Below are 22,029 nucleotides of genomic sequence, written 5' to 3' on the forward strand. Positions count from 1 at the left end.
GATGTGTTGACCTCGGAATGTAAACCAAGATATGTCCTATGTTGGGGAAGGGATTTTGCTTTATGGTACTGATGGACTTCACAGAACCTCTCAATATAGTCACTGACTCAGAGTTGTTTTACATATTGAAACTGCTGAATTTATTCCTGATAATACAGAATTAACTTCACTACTCACACAATTACAGGAAATCATCAGAAATAGGGAACATCATTCATATATATATATATGACACATAACATCCCATAAGGGTCTGCCAGGACTTCTAGCACATGTAATGATGAGACTGATTAGTTACTAATAGGTAATGTGCTAGAAGCCTCAGAATTTGATAAGAAACACCATGTAAATAGCAAGGGTTTGAAGAAGGAGTCCTTCATCACTTGGCAATAAGTCAAGGAAATTGTAAGAAAATGTTCTATTGTTCTTTCTATAACCAAACTCCATTACCCGCAGGAAGTAATCCAAAAGGTATACAAAGAAATGAAATTTGGCAGATGGATGTGTTTTATTTCGCAGAATTTGGAAGATTAAAATATGTATACCATACCATTGACACTTATTCAGGATTTCAATGGGCAATTCCTATGAGTTCTAAAAAGGCTGATTCTGTGATTACATACCTATTAGAAGTTATGGCCATCATGGTAATACTTGTACAAATTAAGACTGACAATGCCCAGCATATAACTCAAATAAAATGAGGCTGTTTTTTGCTTATTACAAAATAAAGCATGTTACAGGTATACCATGCAATCCCACAGACCAAGCAGTCATAGAAAAAATCCAATCTAACTTTAAAGGATATGCTAAATAAACAGTAACAGGTAACAATGACTCCTAGAAATAGATTGTATAATGCTTTATTAACCTTGAATTTTCTCAATGCTAATGAGAAAGGAACAACTGTGGAGAGACATTGGACAACAGAAAAAACTTTTGAGCTAAACCAACCAGTTTATTTCAAAGATGTGTTGACCTCAGAATGGAAACCAAGATATGTCCTATGTTTGGGAAGGGGTTTTGCTTTTGTCTCTACAGGAGAAGAAAAGCTATGGATACCAACAAAATTAATAAAAATTTGATATGAACAAGAGAAACCCATTGATGAGACATCTCTATAAGTTGTAAGAAAAATTTAACAAACAAGGGTTGGGGCAAGGTTCTGTTTTCTTTCTTTACAGGATAATAGAAACACCCATCTTTCAGAAATCATAAGGCCTTGGATATCCAGACGTATACAACAGAAGGAAAGAATCTATTCGTACCAATATCCTCTACAGGGTAATATCTCACTGCCTAACATCAGTATCTTTTTAACTCTAGAATAGTTGTGGTCCCAATTCAATTATAAATCAAGCTGGCTTTGGAGCTGGAATGTGGCTCTCTCCTCTAAACCTAAGCATATTACTAAAAGAAAAATCAGGAGATTCTGTCTCATATCAGAAAAGCCAACTGGTGTGAGAGAGAAGAAAACCAATAATTTAGGGACCATTATAGTCCAGATTATATTTCTTTCTATGCTTTTCCCCACCTTTGAAGAATTCTTTCTCTATACAGTATAAATCTAAAACTTTGCATCTTGGTATTGAAAATGTTCAAGTTTTCCACAGTAAATAATAAGTCTTTCCAATAGCAATCTCTGAAGTCTCCAGAAGGAAGATGGAGTCCCTTAACAACTACCTAGTCCAGAATGATGCTGTGGTATTCATGAACATTATTACTCAATGATCAACCTTGGACTGAAAACTCTCCAAGACAGTTCCATGATAAGATGGTTCATCATACTACACTTCTGGCCAGAATCTCAGACAACCTTACCCATTACTCTAAGACTCGCTGCAGAATCTATAGTTAGTCCAATTGAGACCTAACTATCTGAGCTTTCTTAGAGGACTCCACAGAGATATCATCACCCCCTAAGCAGCAGGAAGCTATTCTAAGAAAATGATGCCCTTTCTCCCAAAGGTTTCATGTTTCTCAGGGTTATGGATAATGGTTATAAGGTTGGGGGTGGAAGAAAATATTGGACTCAGTATTCTCCTTAAGAAAAGAAAAAGGGGAATGGATAGGTATAGGATATTAAGGTAGATTATTGTATATACTAGTAAACTAATTAAGTAATATATCAGCCTTAGATAATTTGCAGTTATGGATTCTTGTATATTGATACAAATGTAAACTATCTTTTATATTTCTATTTAAGATGATTTGTATATTGATACAAATACAGAACTATATTTGTTATAATGTACATATATTTCTACGCTTATTTGAAATATTTTGTATAGATACAAATGCAAAGTTATATTTGTCATATTATATGTATGTTCTACCTCTGTTTAGGATATTCTGTATATTGATACATATTTAAGATTATTGTCATATTGCATATTGCACTATACATTCCTACCTCTATTTAAGCTATTTTGTGTATTGTCACAATTTTGACGTCATTGTCCTTTTACCATACATATGTTTACAGATTATTTACATGAAGCCTTAGTCCTTAGGTTATTAATTAAGGTTGATAAGACTTAAAGATTTATAGTCACCTATGCTTGTCATGTCTACAGTTATGTTAGTTAGGTTGTCCAGATTTACAGATACATAGGTGAGATGGACAGGTAGTTGTAGATGTAACAGTCTTATTAAATAAGAAACACAGAGCCAAATGGAGAGTTAAAAGCCCAAGTGGTCAGAGCAGTAGCTAAGAGTTGAGACTAAAACCGCCTTCTTAACACCTGCTGCCGCTGCCGTCCTTCCCCTCTCAATGGTAGACTGGCATTCAATAAAAGAGTGGGCCAGTGGGTTGTCCCTGTCACAGTCCTCACTTCTCCCAGTGGGCAGAGTAGGGCCCCTATGTTCCGATTGAGGCTGGTCCTAGCTGGGCTGGGCCTGTGGGACAGGGCACCGGCTGGGGAAGGCAACGAATAGGCTGCAGTGGGTTGTAGTGGGTGTTGGAGCTAGAATTGGTCTTTGCCCTGAGACCAGGTGACCTCTCTAAGGAGTGTCTTGGGCTGGAGGTTGTGGGTGTCGGTGGAGGCCTGCAGCAGCCTCTTGTATGAAATGGCACCCAATGTGGGGCACCAAATGTAGATGTAACAGTCTTATTAAATAATAAACACATAAGGGTTGGGGATTTAGCTCAGTGGTAGAGCTCTTGCCTAACAAGCGCAAAACCCTGGGTTCCATCCTCAGCTATGGAAAAAAAGAAAAAAAGAAACAGAGCCAAATGCAGAGTTAAAAGCCCAAGAGGTCAGAGCAGTAGCTAAGAGCCGAGACTAAAACCACCTTCTGTTAGTCTTCAAACACTTCATAGACCTAGAGAATATGGCATTTAAATAACTTAGAATTCTGTTGATGTGAGATATGTTTGCTCCTGGCAGCACCGATTTGATCCCAAAAGAAGGTACTACATAAATTAACAGCACTAAATGCAATCCTATAATGCAGCTCTGCTGGGTAAAACAAGCTCAGATCTCTCTAGGAAACCTCCGTGGGCCTCCATAGCCCTCAACACCAGCAGTACTCAAGAGAACAGGCCTGTGCCTCAACTGGGCGACACTGAAGAGTTGATTCTGTAGACGGGTAGCAGTGAGCCAGCCCTGAGGGCATGAGAAGGGCATGGCTGGTACTTTCTCCCTCATCTGCAATGTGGTGGTAGGGGTGAGGAATAGATGCCCTCCCCTCTTGCCCCTGCCACCTCCACTGTTGAGACAGCTGACCCTCCCCTTTTACCAGCTACAACACTCAGGAACGTGGACCCTGCACCTCATCAGGGCAGCACAGCAGAGCTGACCCTGTCGATGGGGGAGGGGGTGGGACCCATAGGTGAGGGTCCTGGAGAAAGTGAGCATGGGAGATTTGGAGATCTGAGGAGATTTGGAGATCTGGGGAGGTGTGGTGATATATTGTGTACTCTAATAAAATTTGCCTGAAGATCAGAGAACAGAACAAGCCAGAAGATTAAACACAGAGGCCAGGGAGTGGTGGCACACACCTTTAATCCTAGCACTCGGAGTCAGAGATCCATCTGGATCTCTGTGAGTTCAAAGCCACCCTGGACTACATAGATTGACTCAGTATAGGAAACAGAGCCAGGCAATGGTAACACACACTTTTAATCCCAGCACTTGAGATCTTATGCCTTTGTTTGGGAAGCACACATGCCTTTAATCCCAACACTATGAAGGAAGTGATATGGCTGTGTGGAGAAAGGTATATAAGGCGTGAGGAGACAGGAACTAAGGCTTTTCAGCTGAAGACTTTCGGCACAAGCCCTTTTCAGCTGGACCCCTTTCAGCTGAGGAAGGCTTTTCAGGCTGAGGAGTCCTAGAGGTAAGGGGAGGCTGTGGCTTGTTCCTTTGTCTCTCTGATCTTTCAGCATTTACCCTAATATCTGGTTCCAGTTTTTTATTAAAAGACTAACTAGAAATTTGAGCAACAGAGAGGTCTTTTGCCCCTTGGCACTGTTATAAAAAGCCCTTTTGAAGAGACAGAGGGGGCCAGTGGATTTTGATCTGGGTCCTCCCGAAGCTATCCTGTGTTTCTGTTTCCTCTCCACTATCTTTCTATCTAAAAGTTTCTTACCCCTCTCTCCTCCTTGTAGGAACCCTGTAAAAGGTGGGAATCTGGCACTCAACAATTCCAGCTATTCTAACTAGCCAGATTCTGCAGGGAACCCCAGGAGTGCAGGGATTACAGGCAGGCTGCCACTCCTGCCAGGCTCTTATATGGGTTCTTGGTATCCAGGTGTTTGCCTGGCAAGTGCTTTATCCACTGAATCATCTCCCCGGCTCTGAGTTTTAACATTTCTTGATATGGAAATTCAACTGTCCCAATACCACCTAATGAAAACTATCTTTTTGTTTTATTGTTTTACAAGTAACTTCTGTCATAAATCAAGTGTCTCTGTGGACTTTGGAAGAAGAGTCCTAAATCTATTCTTCCTAACACTGGATCCTTGTCTCAATTAATGGCATCTTTAACCCATTAATCACCCAAGCAGGAAATATTGAAGCACTGCACACCAGCTGACTTAGCCACTTACAATTCCTGTGTTCATGTATTTCTCTACTTCTAATAGCCTCTTGTACCTGGATAATGACCATGGCCTCTTTATTGGTCTTCCAATTGCCAGTTGTGGCCCTCCTTTTAGTACTTTTTATTATTTATTTATTTTTAACTTTAAGGGCATTGGATCCCCTGGAACTGGAGCTATATATAGATGGTTGTGAGACATCTTGTGGGTACTAAGAATTGAGCCCAGGTCTTTGAAGAGCAGCCAGTGGTCTCATCCACTGAGCCACCACCTCACCCATCCCCAACTTTGATATTTTTAATCAGATAATTATATATATATATATATATATATATATATATATATATATATATATATAGCAAAAAGGTAGTACAAGCTGAAAAGAAGTGACAGTTTTCTTTAAAAATATTTTTCTTGCCAGGCGGTGATGGCGCACATCTTTAATCCCAACATTTGGGAGGCAGAGGCAGGCTGATCTCTGTGAGTTCAAGGCCAGCCTGGTCTAGAGTGAGATTCAGGACAGGCACCAAAACTACACAGAGAAACCCTGTCTCGAAAAGACAAAACAAAAAAAAAAAAAAAACACCCCCCTCCCTTTAATGTGTGTACATGCATACATACATACATACATCCCCAGTGGCCACAAGAGGGCACTGGATCCTTTGGAACTGGAATTACAAGCATTTGTTGAGTCTTTCAACATGGGTGGTGGGATCTGAACTCCAATCCTCATAGATTAAACAGCAATGGCTCTTAACCCATCTCTCCAAGCCCCCAAAATCTTTTTTCTACTGTGGTAAATGCTCACTTTTAGGATATGGTGGTTCTAATTTTTCTAGATGTTTGTCTGTATTCCTATTAAATCTATTCTATATTGTTCTAGAAAGAAATTTAAGCATGTAAGCCTTAAACTTTGTGATTTAATCCTTAAAGAACACTCACTTTTTAGATTAAGAAACAACTTTTGGAAAATTTCATAAACTTTCCAGGAAAATGAAGAAGGTATATAAACTGGCAATACAACATTAGGAGATTCAGAGACCTCATGAAAACATTCACAGTCCACAGATCTTAGGTAAAAGAAATAAATGCTATAAGATATTAATATCTGAACTCTTTATATAACTTATATAGCCCTCTTATGACTTCTTGTTTACCCTCTTAACCAAATTCAATTAGCATTTTATAATCTGGAAACACACACCATGAAGGCCTGCATATTTAATTTCTTAAATATAGCATTCTATTTGATACTTACATGACTATCTTAGAAGGTATCAACTTGATTTTTGATAGTAAATTAAATGAGCATAGGTTTACTATAGACCTTAATATTTCAGGTTGAACATTGGCTATCAGCTGTGACAGCTTCCTCTGCAGTTCTTTTAATAGCTTTTATGATACTGAACCTAAATATCTTGCTAGCTTTCCACTTCCTTCCAGGCATTCTCCCTCCTCTGACATAAAAATACCCAGGTCTGAAATCTTGACATCAGAAACTACTCCTTGCTGAAGCCACCTAACATATACATCACACCTTTTTACTTCACTGTAAATATTTTACTTCTGAATTCCTGAATTTATCATGACTTTTGATAAGTGATCTCAATGTCCTCATAGATAATCTTTCAACATCCCAGCCTCAAGAAGTTTCAAGAGATTGCCACACGAGGCTGACCAGTTTCATATTACACTTATGATCCATTGACCCTGATTCTGCATAAAAATTAGACCACAGTTTTTGTGTTTATTCTCACACTTTGTTTAAAATACTACTTTTAGAGTCTATCCTCTGTCCTCAGGATCTCGGCTAATTACTTCACTTTTTTTTTTTTTTTTGTTTGGTTTTTCCAGACAGGGTTTCTCTGTGTAGCTTTGCGCCTTTCCTGGGACTCACTTGGTAGCCCAGGCTGGCCTCGAACTCACAGAGATCCGCCTGCCTCTGCCTCCCGAGGGCTGGGATTAAAGGCCTGCACCACCACCGCCCGACTTGTTTTTTTTTTTTTTCCCCGTTTTTTGTTTTGTTTTTTCGAGACAGGGTTTCTCTGTGTAGCTTTGCACCTTTCCTGGACTTTGCTCTGTAGACCAGGCTGGCCTCAAATTCACAGAGATCTGCCTACCTCTGCCTCCCGAGTGCTGGGATTAAAGGTGTGCGCCACCACTACCTGGCTCTTATTATTTTAAAAATCATTTTTCAGGCTGGGGAGATGGCTCAGTGGTTAAGAGCACTGGTTGCTCTTCCAGAGGACCCAGGTTTGATTCCCCAAACCCACATGGCAGCTCACAACTGTAACTCCAGTTCCAGAGGATTCCACACCCTCATACAGACATATATGCAGGCAAAACAACTAATGCACATGAAATAAAAATAATTTTTCTTATTCTTTTAAAAATCATTTCGAGTACCTCTTTTCAAAGTTTTATTTATCTATTTTTTGAAACAGGTTTTTACTATGTAGTCTTAGCTGACCTCGACTCATTATGTAAACCAGCTGACCCATCTGCCTCTGCTGCCCAAGTACTGGGATTAAAAGCATGAAGCACCATGCCCAGCTCTAGCACCTATTTAATTAAAAAAAAAAAAGTAAAAATTTTAAAATTATTTATTTATTTTTAGATTTTTATCTTCTCTGTGGGTATTTTGCCTACATGTGTTTATACCACTTGCATACCTGGTACCTTTGGAGGCCTAAAGAGGGCAGTAGATCCATTGGAACCAGAGTTATAAATGCTTGGGCGCTGTCATGTGGGTACTAAGTACTGAATGATCCTCTCTAGAGGGAAGAACAGCAAGTGCTCTTAACCACTAAGTCATTTCTCCAGCCCCATTTGTTCTCATTCTTAATTCACTTAACAGATAACAGTATGTTCAAAATAATGACAATGATGATAAATATTGGCTGTCACTTAACAAGCTATAGAATTAATTCATAAGGCAAGCCCTCTAGACATGCTTCTGAGGGACTGACTAGATTAGATTAATTGAGGTAGAGATGGGCAGGCCTTTCTAAGAGCTTGGATTCTGAACTGCATAAAAAGGAGAAAACAAACTGAGTGCAAGCACTTATCACTCTCTGCTTCCTGATTACAGACAGAACCCAACTATGTTTTCAAGAAACTAACTTTCAATATAAGGACACACACAGGTTAAAAAAAAGGGAATGGAGAAAGATATACCAGTGTAATAATTAAAAATAAAACAAAACAAAAAACCTGGTTAGATCTACTTGTTTCAAATATTGGTGATACCAGAACAAGGAAATATATTAGAGACAAAAAGAAGCATTACATAATAATAAAGGATACAAGAATGGCATCACTTCAGTGGTAGGGCATTTGGTCTAGCATGTAGTTGAATTCCCAGCACTTGTTGAAAAAACAACACATAGTAGGATTTTTTTTAAAATAAAGATTTGTTATCTTATGTGTATGAGTGGTTTTGTCTGCTTGCATGTATGTATGTGTTCCACATGAATGCCTGGTGCCTGATGAAGCCAGAAAGAATATGTTAGATTCCTCCAAGAACCAGAGTTAGAGACATCTGAAGCCATCATGGAGGGGAGCACAGCTGGGAACTAAATCTGGATGCTCTGTTAGAACCCCAAGGGTTCTTAACCAAGTCTTGAAGTGTATTTACCCAACAACAGGGCATCAAAACACATCAGGCAAAAATGAACAGAATCAAGAGTGACAGAAGATGACATAATAGTTAGAAATTTGAATGTCCTCTCCACAGAAATGGAGGGTGCAGGAGGCAGAAAATTACTGAGAACTTAGTTAAGCTTATCATAGTAAATCACATGAATATAAAAAATATCTACATACTTTTTAATGTTCATATGAAACACTGATCAAAACAGACCACATTCTTGGTAACAAAATATATCTCACCAAGCTTAAAAGAACAGAAATCATTTCATATTGTCTTAGAACAAAATGAATTAAGTGTAATGTAACCAACCGTCTTATTAAATAAGAAACACAGAACCAATGTAAAGAGAAAGCCAAGAAGTCAGAGCTCAGAGCTAAAACCTTACCCTTCCTCCTGCGGTGCTCCTACCTCTCCAAAAGAGACCTACTTCCTGTGTGTATGTCTTTACATAGTCTTTCTGTTCAGCCTTCTCATTGTTTGTAAACCCAAGCACATGACTGCCTCGTCACTGCCTGTATGTACAGCCCTCCAGGTCTCTCCAGGCGTGTGTCTCCAATGCTGGCTGTATCCCTGAACACACGAAGATCTACCTAGCTCTTCTACCAAGTGCTGGGATTAAAGGTATGCACCACCACCGCCATGCTCTTGCTATGGCTCTAATAGCTCTGACCCCCGAGCAACTTTATTTATTAACATACAATTAAAATCACATTTCAGTACAAATAAAATACCACCATAATTAAGTTAGAAATCAATAAATGAAAGATATCTGGAAAACTCTCCAAATACTAATTATACTCCGAAAAACCTCAATTTATCAAAATTTTTAGATGCAGTGAAGTCAGTACTTCAAAGGATTGATGCATGTTAGAACAGACAATCTAAACTCATATTCTAAGTTTACACTTTTTGAAACTAGGAGAAAAAGCTAATTAAATTATTAACTATTTAGGCAGAAGAAGATAATTCTAGAAATATGATAAAATTGAAAACAAGAAATAGAGAAAAATCAACATGACCTAAAGTTGGTTATTTGAAAAGAGAAGCCAATCTATCAAGGAAGGGTGAGGAAGAGCATGTGAGAAAACACAAGAGGTGGAGAGGGAGCCACAGCACAACAACTAAGATCAGGAATTAAGGGTTGGTTACCACTAAAGAAAGATTAGTTAAGAAATACTATGAATAATTTTATGTCCACAAATCTCATAATCTAATTAAAATGGACTGATTTTGTAAAAGACATAATTTAACAAAACTATTTCATATTAAGAAATAGGTAATATGAACAAGTCTCAATCTACCAAAGAAATTGAATCAATACTTGGTAACCTTCCAAGACAGAAAGCACCAGTTCCAGACAGGTTCATTTGGTAAATTCAACCAGACATTTTACAAAAAAATTATACCCATTCTTCACAAGCTGTTCCAGAAGAGAGAAATATAAGGAATACATCTCAGTTTATTCTGAAGCCAAATTTCCAAATCAGACAAACACAAACATGAAAACCATAGACAATTATCTTTCAGGAACAGATGCAAAATTATCAATAAATTATTAATAAGTTGATCTAGCAATGCTTAAAAAGAACTATACTCCATGACCAAGTAGGACTTATCACAGGAATGGCCAGTTCAACATTTGAAGAAAATCAACAAAATAAGTATAGCAGTGGAAATATTCTGCATGGTACTACAACAGGGAACACTTACACTATAAATGTATCTAATGTGTACCATCAGTAGTCAACTCAAATGCAAAACTACTGTTTGGGTAGAAATGATATAGCAGTGTAGGTTTACCAACTGCAACAAATGTACCATTCTGGTAGGGAACACTGACAATAGAGAGCCTCTTTGTGTGTGGGGACAGAGAGTATGTATCTTGTTGAGTTCTGCTATTAGTCTAAAACTAATCTAAAAAATAAGGATCACTTTTAAAAAATAGACTAGGAAGTATAGTATTCACAAGGCCCTAGGTTTGAATCCTAGTATCTCTCATGTCCCCCCAAATAAAACAGAACTAAGAAATGTCCATTTCCAGAAGTGCCTACTGAACCAATCTTGCTAGAATTGTACTAAAATTGTTTATAAGATATTTAATACTATGGGCTAAAAAGATGGTTCAGCAGTCAAGAACTGTACTGTTCTTCCAGAACCAGAGTTCAGTTCACAATACTCTGACAACACAAAATCACTTGTAACTCCAGCTACAGAGGGAATCCAACATCTCTGGCCTCCATGGGCACCTGTACTTACATGAACATACTTAGACATATAATTTAAAATAAAAAAGAGATAATACTAAATTGAACTGTACATAATTTATTTAGTTACTTTCAAATCAACAGATCTTTATTACTCAATAGATTGGAATTCTAAAAGCAAAGCAAATAGGACTTAGAAATTTCAGGTGTCTAAGATTTGAAAATATAACAGATGTCAAGTTTGATCTGTATGGAACAACCAGTGCTTCTTCTAACAGCTGATTAAGAATACTCTGCATTCAACCCTGGAGTGGGCTTTCATGTCTATTCTTCTCTGGATTTTCTGCTGTGGTTTGCTAAAAGATGATGATGTGATGCAAACATTTATGAAGTACTAGACATGTTATAAATACTAATAAATAAAAACTCAAAGTTTACAGACCCAGGTAGGCAGAAAAGACCACGTGGTGTTTTCAATCAAAGCCACTTGGGTAAGGAAGATTTAGTCCTAAACTGTCAGAAATCTAGAGATAATCATCCCAGAGAGCAACAGCCAGTAGTAATTACTGCTCAGTACTCACGTTTACAGCTATGTACAGGGTGGAGATGAGCTAGATTTATTTTTATGTAATGAAAATACAGGTCACACATATGCTGAAATTCTACAAAGTTCTCAGGTAAGAGTGCTATTTAAGAAAACCAAAACCCACTTAAAAAAACAAAACAAAACAAAACACCCCAGGGACATACATACATATATATATATATATATATGAAAAATGAGAGCTTTTCTTTAAAAGTCAAATATGTCTAATAATTGCCTGTAAACGCTTTATTGTTGCTGGTGTCTTCTGAAGTGACAGTGTTTCAGATGAGCCCCTTCTCCAAAGATGAAATTTAAATCAGAATCTCTCTCAGGTTATTGACAGCTAATCAAACACTCAGTAAACCATGAGCAAAAAGACAAATCCATAAGACTATATCAATCTTAATGAGTTTGATACAAATCTGTTTCACTACACAATATCCCCTTTTATTGTTCAAAGACAAAAACGAATGTCAGGCTTAGGATAATAGTACCCAAGGGTTAGGAAATCTGGATTTCCTATCTTATCATTCCAAGTCTGCTCCATTTCCATTAACCCTATGTTAAGAGGTTCTGTTGTAAACACTGTGACAATGAACTTCAGAGTACACAGCAGTTCTTTCAGCAAAGGTGGGTCTGACTCTCATAATACAAGCCTAGAACAAAGTACCTGGCTAAGTCAAATGAGGTCTTCTGTCCCTCTCCCAGGAAGTAGTATAGGCCTGAGTCAGTGCTAACCTCATTGTAAATATGTATCTATCTTAATCAGAAGAAAATAAATCAGCTCTTACACTACTATCTGTAAAAGTTCATATTCTAGATGGAGCTGAGAATGACTACACAAAGTTGTATGTTTAAGTTCTAACATGTAAAATCAATGTTAAAATGAAGCAAATATCTCTCACATTTTTGTTTCCTTTTAGTTTTAGCATGGAAAGTTAACAGGAATCCTCACAACGTGGGAAAAATCCTGTCTGACCTGATTCTTGGGCATGGTAGGTGTGATTAACAGTTTTCTCAAAGATCAAAACTTTCCACCCTGCAGGGAAGCTTCTTAATCAGGAAGGTAAACAACTCAAAATAGCTTCAGGAAGTCCCTAAAACTGACCAGATCCACTAGGTCCTCCCTGCCAGAGTAAACAATAAAAGCTGAGAGTTCCTCAAACAAAGCTAAGCTATAAAAAGTGACTTTTAAACTAGCCAAGACACTGAGACCAGACCAACTGCCTAAAAGGAGAAAAAACTGAGCTGAGTTGCCTAAAAGAGGTTTAGACCAACAAGTCACTTGGAAGGGACACCCTACAACCTGCTGCGCTGCCTGTAGGCTGTGTGGTGTGCTCTGGGCTCCCAGCCTTTGTGAGTTGTCCTCTGTGCTGGGGTGGGCTGGGATGATGCAGGTGTCTTTGAGCCACTTCCGCTCCTGTAAGTGACCCCAATACAACTCACTGGCTCAACACTAAGTGGACTTTTGGTGGTACCTGTACTTTGGTCTATCATAGGATCCCTATCTGCAATGAGTAGATGTGTGTTATGTCTCTCCAGAAAAAAATCTGTCACACGACAGTAGGACAAAATGCTACTGGATGGTTATCATATGACCCAAGATAACTAAAGCCATATGTGGGAGAAAACATTAGAACAGAGGCCATGGATCAGAACACACAAGTGGTTTCAAGACATGTATAAGATAGAAGGAATATTGAAAGGACAAGGAAGACGTAAGGAGTCAAAAGCCTACTGTACACATTCTCCCACAGAAAGCAAGGAAGTCTATGAACTTTATATGCCTTAGTCAGACAATGCTGAACCCACAATGTGAGAAATAGGAAAGGTACCTGGTATCTGTGGACATGCTTTATTAAACTTTTTAAAACCTGCAAGCACTTACCTGTGTGGCCATGGAGTGGGGAGTGTGGCCGGGGTAGTGTAGGTGATGTGCTAGAGGTTACAATCAAGCTCTTGCGATTACTTGTCCGACAACTGCAATAAAAACCAAATGTCAGTTATGGTTGGTTATGGAGGCACCTAAGCAGCACAACTCCCTGGGATTAGCAGTGCTTTTTTAAACTTCACTGTTCAGCAATTACAATGTGAAACTCTCAGATGTCATTATTGTTAGGATTCTGTAAATGCAGAGCTCAGGGTCTTGTCTGGTGTCTTACATCAGTGGGCAACATGTACCACCAGCCTTAAAAAGCTGAATGCAGACCCCCACCCTCCCTTTCTGTTCCTCTCTGCTCTGCTCCCCACTTCCCTCCCCAACCAAGCCTGGGAACATCAAGCTAAGACCTCCAGCAGACCTAGGCTTGGCTACAAGCTTGCAGAGAACCCAGAACACAGCAGGGAAGCAATCCGTTTCTTTCCTTCTGGACACCAGAGCCACTGACCCGGTCCTGGGAGTTTTGGGATGTCACCTCTCCTTGTTTCCCTATTGTCGGGGTAGGGAGGACAGCCTTACCTACCTCACCAGACTTAATTGTACTCTCAGGGTTATTTAATAGGAAAAGATTTCCAGCTAAGATAGGAGCTTTTATTTCATTGCTCCCTTCCATGTGCCTCACTCCAGACCCACCTGTCTGTGCTTACAGGGCCCTGATCTTTGCCTTGTCCCTAGTTCCAAAGAAATAAGTTCTCATGCACCACAAGTTTTTCTCTTCCCAGTTCCCTGTTCCAACTCACTGCTCAGCTAATGGTACAGGACCAACACAGAACTGGAGTCCAGAGATCATCAAGAAAGAAACTGTAACAGCTAAAAGGTATTTACACCCCTAGACCCAAAAGTGTCTGGGCTCTGCAAAAACAGACTTTAATATAACTATCTATTACTATGTCTCCTGGATGCTAAACTAGTAAAGGAAACAGGTACCTTAAACAATCTGTCTCTGATAAAGCTTAAAAACATGTTCCAATCTCTCTGTCTCTCTCATTAACACTAATCAATACAAGCAGAGTACTAAGCTGCACAAATGGTCACTAATTTTCTCATGGCTGCTTCTTAACATGTTCAAAATTTTTCCCAAGCTCCAGAAACCAGCTTAAATCCATCTGGACAGGTCAGACCTACATCAGGCTTTTCCTGTCTCACCAGGATCCTGTCAGATACAAAAACAGCCAGAGTGCCAATCCAAGAGAGATGCACGGCTCCAGAGCAACAACACCTGTCTACCTCCGAAGACCCCCCTTCCCTATTCCCCCCTAAGAGCCAACTGACGCCCACCAAGTCAGTTGGAAGCAGTTTTTCCGGGAGAAACGATGCCCCTTTCCTATTTACTTGCTTTTTTATAATAAGCAAGTCTGGAATGCTAGGATTTTATACATGCGCATGTCTGGCACCTTATGTCATCAGTGGGCGATTATGTACCACTTTAAAAGCTGGACACTGATCCCCACGCTCTCTGTGCTTCTCTTCCTGTGTTTCCTCTCTCTGTTCTTGTTCTGTTCCCTCCTTCAGGCCTGGCTCCCCCCCTCTTTCCCTCCATTAAAGCTCTAAAAACTAACATTGGGTTCTGCCGTGGCCGACCAACCAGCATCGTTTATCCTTTCAATTATTCAGTGTGTTCTAACTTGGAATAACTCATGCAGCTGCCCTGACTTTTGTCTTGAGTAGCATTTTTTCAAGTGTTAATTAAGTTTGCTTCCTGAAGAAACCCAAGAACATCTCTAAGGGCAACAATCTTGTTCTAAATTGTAAACTTAAATTTGGAAACTAAACACATGTCAAAATATTATTTTATCTAGGCTGGTGTAGGGCACTTGTCAAGCACATGTATGGCCCTGAGTTTGACCTCTGCAAAAATTAATAAGCAAGCAAATACACAAAAAGATCAGAGTTTTATCTCACAAATTCAATGTTTTATCATAAAAAAAAATGAAGCCAATTAACACAGTCTGTTAAATTGGTATTTTTACATATAGTTAATTGATGAATTACCTAACATCCTCATTTTAGAGCTGGAAATTCAATAAAACTGTTTCCTTACAAGTTAACAACAGGCTTGTTTTTCCTATGGTCAGAAAAAAACACATCATGATGGAAAGCCATTTTAAACCATATTTGTTACTAAGAAGAATTTATAAATGTATTTGAAAGTCAGCCTATCTCTTAATTACACTAGAAAGAAACATTAAAAACATTGGGAAGAAAAACAAAACAAAAAGTCTTCAAGAACTCTGATTCCCCTGCCATCCACCCCCACCCACCCATGGCTGACAGGATCCTCCTTTTAAGGCAGAGCAAGATCAAGACCAGCATGTCAATGAAAAAGTAATAAATGAAAAATAAACAAAGCAAGAAGATAAAAGGACTGAAAAAAAATGAAAGCTGAAGATGGTGAAAATGATGTCATTTAAAAGCAGTCAGCAATCATGCAAGAGTCTTGGATGATGATCCCAGAGAGCCAGTAAAGGTTAGAGGCTGCATATGGAGATCTTCCACAGATACCAGAAAGTGAAAGAGACTTAGAAGAAGCTGATGAGTAAAAAGAAGCACGAACAGTACTAGATTCTGTGAGGTTAGAAACCTGCAACTTTTCTGAGAAGGTTGTTGGCATTACATACTAATGAGTTCGTCTTCATTAAAAAAAAAAAAAGCATTAGGGAAGTTTGCCATTGAGAGTAATCAAAATATATGCTTATTGAATAGACTACCTTTTACATACTAGGCACTGTTCCAAGTGCCAGGAAGGCTATAAGGAATGAAGTCTATAACTGAAATAAACAGACCTATGGGGAAGAGAGAGAAAACAGGAAGAGAGGGAACCAGGGAGAAGTGGTGACAAGGAGGGAAAGACAAAGGAGGTGAGACTGTCCTGGAAGGAGTGGGAGCAGTTGTACAGGGAAGGTTTGACTCCGGAGAGGAGAGCTGAACAATGGTGTTAAAGACAGAGACACAAGATCCCAGAGAATGGGAAGAGTATAGTGAGAGGATATTTACTATGCTTAAAAACTACTGGATGTCTCTCCAAAAGAATAATTCACATATTATCCTCAAACAGTCAATCCACTTTCCCTTATAAGCCAACTCTGCCTTTCATTGGACAAAGGACAGACTTAGTAGAAAAACTGAGCATGGTTGACTACTTCCTTTGCTGTGCAGGAGCTTTTCAGTTTGGTGGACTCCTGTTTCTTATTTTTGCTTTTATGAACTGAGCTTTTGCTTGGATACCTAAGAAACTTCCACAGGCAGCAGTAAGAGGATCACAAGTTATAGGCAACCTGGGCTACATTACAAGGCCCTTCCTGGTGAGAAGGCACAGTGGGTAAGAGCATTTCAGTCCTTCCAAAGGTTCTGAGTTCAGTTCCCAGCATTCACATCGGGTAGTTCTTAACGGCCTGTAACTCTAGCTCCAAGTGAAATCCAATGACTTCTTTGGGCCTCTGAAGTAACCTATGCACAGGTGGCATTATAGACACATAAATTTGTGTGGGGGGAACCTTTCTCAAAAATGAATTAAGCTGGGTGGTGGTAGCGCACACCGTTAATACCAACACTTGGGAGGCAGAGGCAGGTGGATCTCTGAGTTCAAGGCCAGCCTGGTCTAGGATAGGCACCAAAGCTACACAGAGAAACACCACCAAAATAAAACAAACAAACAAATAAATAAAACCAATCACACAAGCAATTACTTAAATGAAGCCCCTTAGGCCAAAGGAAAATGATAGCAGATGCAAATTTGGATGACTACAAAAAGAAGCCACTAGAAATGAGCATAAATATAAATCCCATATTCCTATTAGAATACTTTAAACGGCATTTTTTTAAATTTTTATTTTTTATTTACTATTATTATTATTTTTTTTTGGCTTGAGATGAACTTTAAGCATTACAGGTAACCCGGAAGATGACATTAGGTTCTTTGATCACAAAAAAGAAAATTGATAGACAAAGATGAATATGAAGATAACAAGTGTAACAAAGGGTATAGTCCTCAATATTCAAAGTATTTTTTTTAAGTATTTATATTTTTTAAAGGAATTATTATTATCTTGGGATTTATAGCATCAAAGCTGGAGAAAAGAAATAGAATTAGTCTGCTTCAAAGTTCTTACATTAAATATGACATGGTATGAGGGTAAACTATAACAAAGTATACTTTTATTGTACTATAAGTTAGTACAACATATTGTAAAAAAATGCAAAGAATTGAAATAAAATGGACTCACAAAAAGAAGTACAGTTGAGCTAAATAGAAAGTAAATGTAAGACAATAGATAGTAATACTAAATCAAACTGAAACAATAATTGAATTAAGTATCAATGTTCTAAATTATGTATTAATTTTCAAATAAGCAGAGATGATCAGAATGGAGGAAACAGCAGAACTCAATAGTATGTTATTATTTGTGACAGCCAAAAACAAACAAACAAACAAACAAAACAAACAAACACAAACCAAAAACCCGTACCCAGGTACTGATGCCTGAATGATAAATCATAGTACATAAACCATTCTACTCAATGGAAGATTACTCAGCAATAGCAAGGAAGGAATTGTTGACTCACACAATAGATGAATCTGAAAAATAAATCACTGCTTCAAGGCTGCTACAACTGACAATACTTTTGCTTAGAACATTTTCCCCAGAAAGGACCTGAGTTTGGTCTCTTATCTCCTTCACGTCTTTGTTTAATACATCATTAGTGAATTTCCCTCAAGCCAGTGGTTCTCAACTTTCCTAATATTGTGACCCTTTAATACCTCACATTGTGGTGACACCAACTATAGACCTTCATGTTGTGGTGACCCCCAACCACAGAATTATTTTTGTTGCTACCTCATAACTGTAATTTTGCTACTGTTATGAATTGTAATATAAATATCTGTGTTTTCTGATGGTCTTAGGTGACCCCCATGAAAGGGTCATTGGACCACAAGGGGTTACAACCCACAAGTTGAGAACTACTGTCCTAAGCATTCTATTTAAAATTGTACCCCTTCTAAACTGTATCCTCATTTCTTGATACAGTTTTCTCCACAGTACTTACCATTATCACAACACTAAATATTTTACACATCCATTTTGCTGTCTGTTTTCCCATTAGACTCAGGCTCTGAAGAGGACAGTGACTTATTTTTGCTTTGCTTACTGCACGCTGCTAAAGGCCTAGAACATGAAAGGCAGGCTCTCAAATGTTTACTAAATGAATAAATTAATGATTATTATTTGCTATAAGGACTAAAATAAAGACAATGTACGTTTACCTGTTACATGTAGATCAAATTATTATATCTAAACTTACTACGTATAAAAATGAAAATCCCATGAAACTTAAAGGATCAATAATTGATTTGAACTATATTTGCTTCTTTGAACTTTAAAGTAAAATACAGAACACCAAAGATCATGTTTCTAGGCCACATGCCTTTTAACAAAGGTACACATAATCTCACTTGGCTAATCTGTTAATAGCTACTAGAGGGAGAAGAAAGGTCAGACACTTTGGTACAGATGGTACACTTTGATCAGCTGAGATCCAAAACAAGGAACTAGCTAACTTTTCCTTTTCAGGAGGCTCTAGCTATTTCCCCAAGATAAGAAGAGGATCAAGACTTCATTTTTTCATCTCAGTGAGAAGAAAGCACTCGGTGTCTGAAGAGTCAGGTATACTAACTGGACTGATGACAAGTAACCTGAAAGTTCTGCTGAGCTGATGCTCTGCTGCTAACTACAAAAATCTGGTCAGTCACAGTGAGGCCTGGCATTTCATCTTACATGCCTCACTGTGGCCATCTTAATGGGGTCTCAGGCACCCCACACAATCTCTGAAACATCACTAAATTGTGAAGCAACCGTGTGGATAGGATGCTCGGCTGCAGATTCCTTAAACATCTCCGAATTTGCAATCCCAGAGGTCTAGCTCCTATTTGGGCACTTGGCTAGTTCCTTTAGGGTCAGGAAAAGACCACTTCTATTTCATTCAGTATAAATAAAATAGAGAACTTGAAGCCAGTGCAGGCCAAGCATTTCCAGACATTGTTTCACAGTAATAACCAAGATGATGCCCTTGTTAAGACCAAGTTATGAGCATAGTAGAAAATACGCCTTTTCTTGCCAATAAAGGGAGGTATTAAACATTACATAGTAATAATTGTCACTGATGCATTCCATTTCTCTTACACAGATTACTTCAATTCTCTCTTTCTCATTTATCCTCTTTTCCTACTTCTACTCTATTCTTAACACAAGCAGCACATTAATGACTTCAAGTATAAAATATATGACTTCACTCCTCTGGTCAAAATCTTCCAAAGGCTATTGCTTCTAAATAGAAACAAGTAGCTGATAGGTGTAGTGTTAACAAATTGTTCCCTTTATCTAGAATGCCCTTCTTTTTCAGCAATACATGGCATAAACTCCTTATTCCTTTAAAATGCTATCTTCCTCATTTTCCTATATAATACTAGGATGTGTACTCCTTTATCTTTACTTCCCAAGAGCACTTACCATCTTCTGACATATTATACAAACTAAAAAATTTGTTAGGAATTATGTCTACTTCTCCTCTACAATAATCCCCAAGAGATATTCATGTCACTTAGAAATAGTGCCTCCAGCATGGTCAATTTTTCTTTTTTCTTTTTCAAGACAGGGTTTCTCTGTGCAGCCCTGGCTATCCTGAAACTCAGAGATCCACCTGACTCTGCCTCCAGTTAATTTTTCTAATCTTAAACAAATTAATGTATTTCCATAGCAACAGATAGCCAGAATCCTCCCCACTCCCAAAGCTGCCTATCAAATAATCTAAAGGGAAGGCCTTTACTAGAAGTCCCAAATTCCTTTTCTCTAAAACTAGTGGCATTTCTCCTGGAATTAAGCTGCCCATTAGAAATTCTTGTTTTAACCAAATCTTAAGGTTAACTAGCCTCTTCATCCTCTTTCTGACAGGGGCTGGAAAGATGGCTCAGAAGTTAAGAGTGCTTACTGCTCTTGCAGAGGACAACCATTGCATCCCCAGCACCCATATCTCAGCTCCAGATCTGCCATCCAGTACTGCCCTCTCCAGGCATCCTCACACTCATGTGCATCCTATTCCCTCCCCAACAAAGGATATGGTTTGAAAAGGAGGGAGAAGACATAAAAAAAAAAAGTGTATACAAATGATCACAGAAATAGCATATGTAATTATGTGTAATAGTCCTAAATGGAAACAATCCAAATGTCTATCAACTGGTGACTAAACGAAATACTTTTTTGTTTTGCCGAGCGGTGGTTGTGCATGCCTTTAATCCCAGCACTCGGGAGGCAGAGGCAGCCGAATCTCTGTGAGTTGAAGGTCAGCCTGGTCTAAAGAGCGAGATCCAGGAAAGGCGCAAAGCTACACAGAAAAATCCTGTTTTGAAAAAACAAAAAAAAAAAAAAAAAAAAACAAAAAAAAAATATCCAAAAGGGACTAATGTTCAACATAATTAAAATGTAAACTCATGTAAATCAAATAAAAGAAGTCAGAATCAAAACACTGCAACAATTACATGTATGTGAAATGTTCAAATTGGGTGTGGTGGTACATGTCTTCAATTCCAGCACTCCAGAGGCAGACCAATCTCTATGAACTCAAACTCAGCTAGTCTACATGGTGAGCTCCAGGTCAGCCAAGACTAAATATTGAGATCCAGTCTCAAAATAAAATAAAATGTCAGGCCAGATGTTGGCCTAGGAGCAAGACTAACACAAAGATTAAATATAAATGGGTAAAAGGGAACTTCCCAAGAAAAGGAAATGTTCTACACTTAGACTATGGTGACAACTGCCTACTTGTCTAAACATAAAAACTACCAGGATACAAGATTTTTTTAACTCAAAATAATTAGTAGCCCTCCTATATACAAATGACAAATAGGCTGAGAAAGAAATCAGAAAAACATCACCCTTTACAATTGCCACAAATAATATAAAATACCTTACGGTAACTCTAACTAAGCAAGTGAAGGACCTGTATGACAAGAACTTTAAGTCCCTGAAGAAATTGAAGAAGATACCAGAAAATGGAAAGATCTCCCATGCTCATGGATAGGTAAGATTAACATAGTAAAAATGACAATCTTACCAAAAGCAATCTACAGATTCAATGCAATCCCCTATCAAAATCCCAACACAATTCTTCACAGACCCTGGAAAAAACAATACTCAACTTCATATCGAAAAGCAAAAAACCCAGGATAGACAAAAGAATCCTATACAATAAAACAACCTCTGGAGGCATCACCATCCCTGACTTCAAGCTCTACTATAGAGCTATAATAATAAAACCAGCTTGGCACTGGCATAAAAACCGACATGTGGACCAATGGAACTGAACTGAAGACCCTGACATTAATCCGCACATGTATGAACACCTAATTTTTTTTTTTTCCCCGAGACAGGGTTTCTCTGTGTAGCTTTGCGCCTTCCCTGGGACTCACTTGGTAGCCCAGGCTGGCCTCGAACTCACAGAGATCCGCCTGGCTCTGCCTCCCGAGTGCTGGGATTAAAGGCGTGCACCACCACCGCCCGGCTAACACCTAATTTTTGACAAAGAAGCCAAAACTATACAATGGAAAAAAGA

At 38.5% G+C, this 22,029-nt stretch overlaps 1 protein-coding gene across 1 annotated transcript in view; it reads right to left on the reverse strand.

Annotated features, from left to right (window-relative positions):
* The window catches only part of Mast2 (microtubule associated serine/threonine kinase 2), a 173,155-nt gene that overhangs the window by 37,643 nt on the left and 113,483 nt on the right, over positions 1 to 22,029 (reverse strand). The window contains 1 exon segment of the mRNA XM_028889534.2: positions 13,375 to 13,466. Within this exon segment, the coding sequence (XP_028745367.1) occupies positions 13,375 to 13,466 (92 nt within the window).

The sequence above is a fragment of the Peromyscus leucopus genome, chromosome 2 (genome assembly GCF_004664715.2).
Source record: "Peromyscus leucopus breed LL Stock chromosome 2, UCI_PerLeu_2.1, whole genome shotgun sequence".
Classification (NCBI taxonomy): Eukaryota; Metazoa; Chordata; class Mammalia; order Rodentia; family Cricetidae; genus Peromyscus; species Peromyscus leucopus.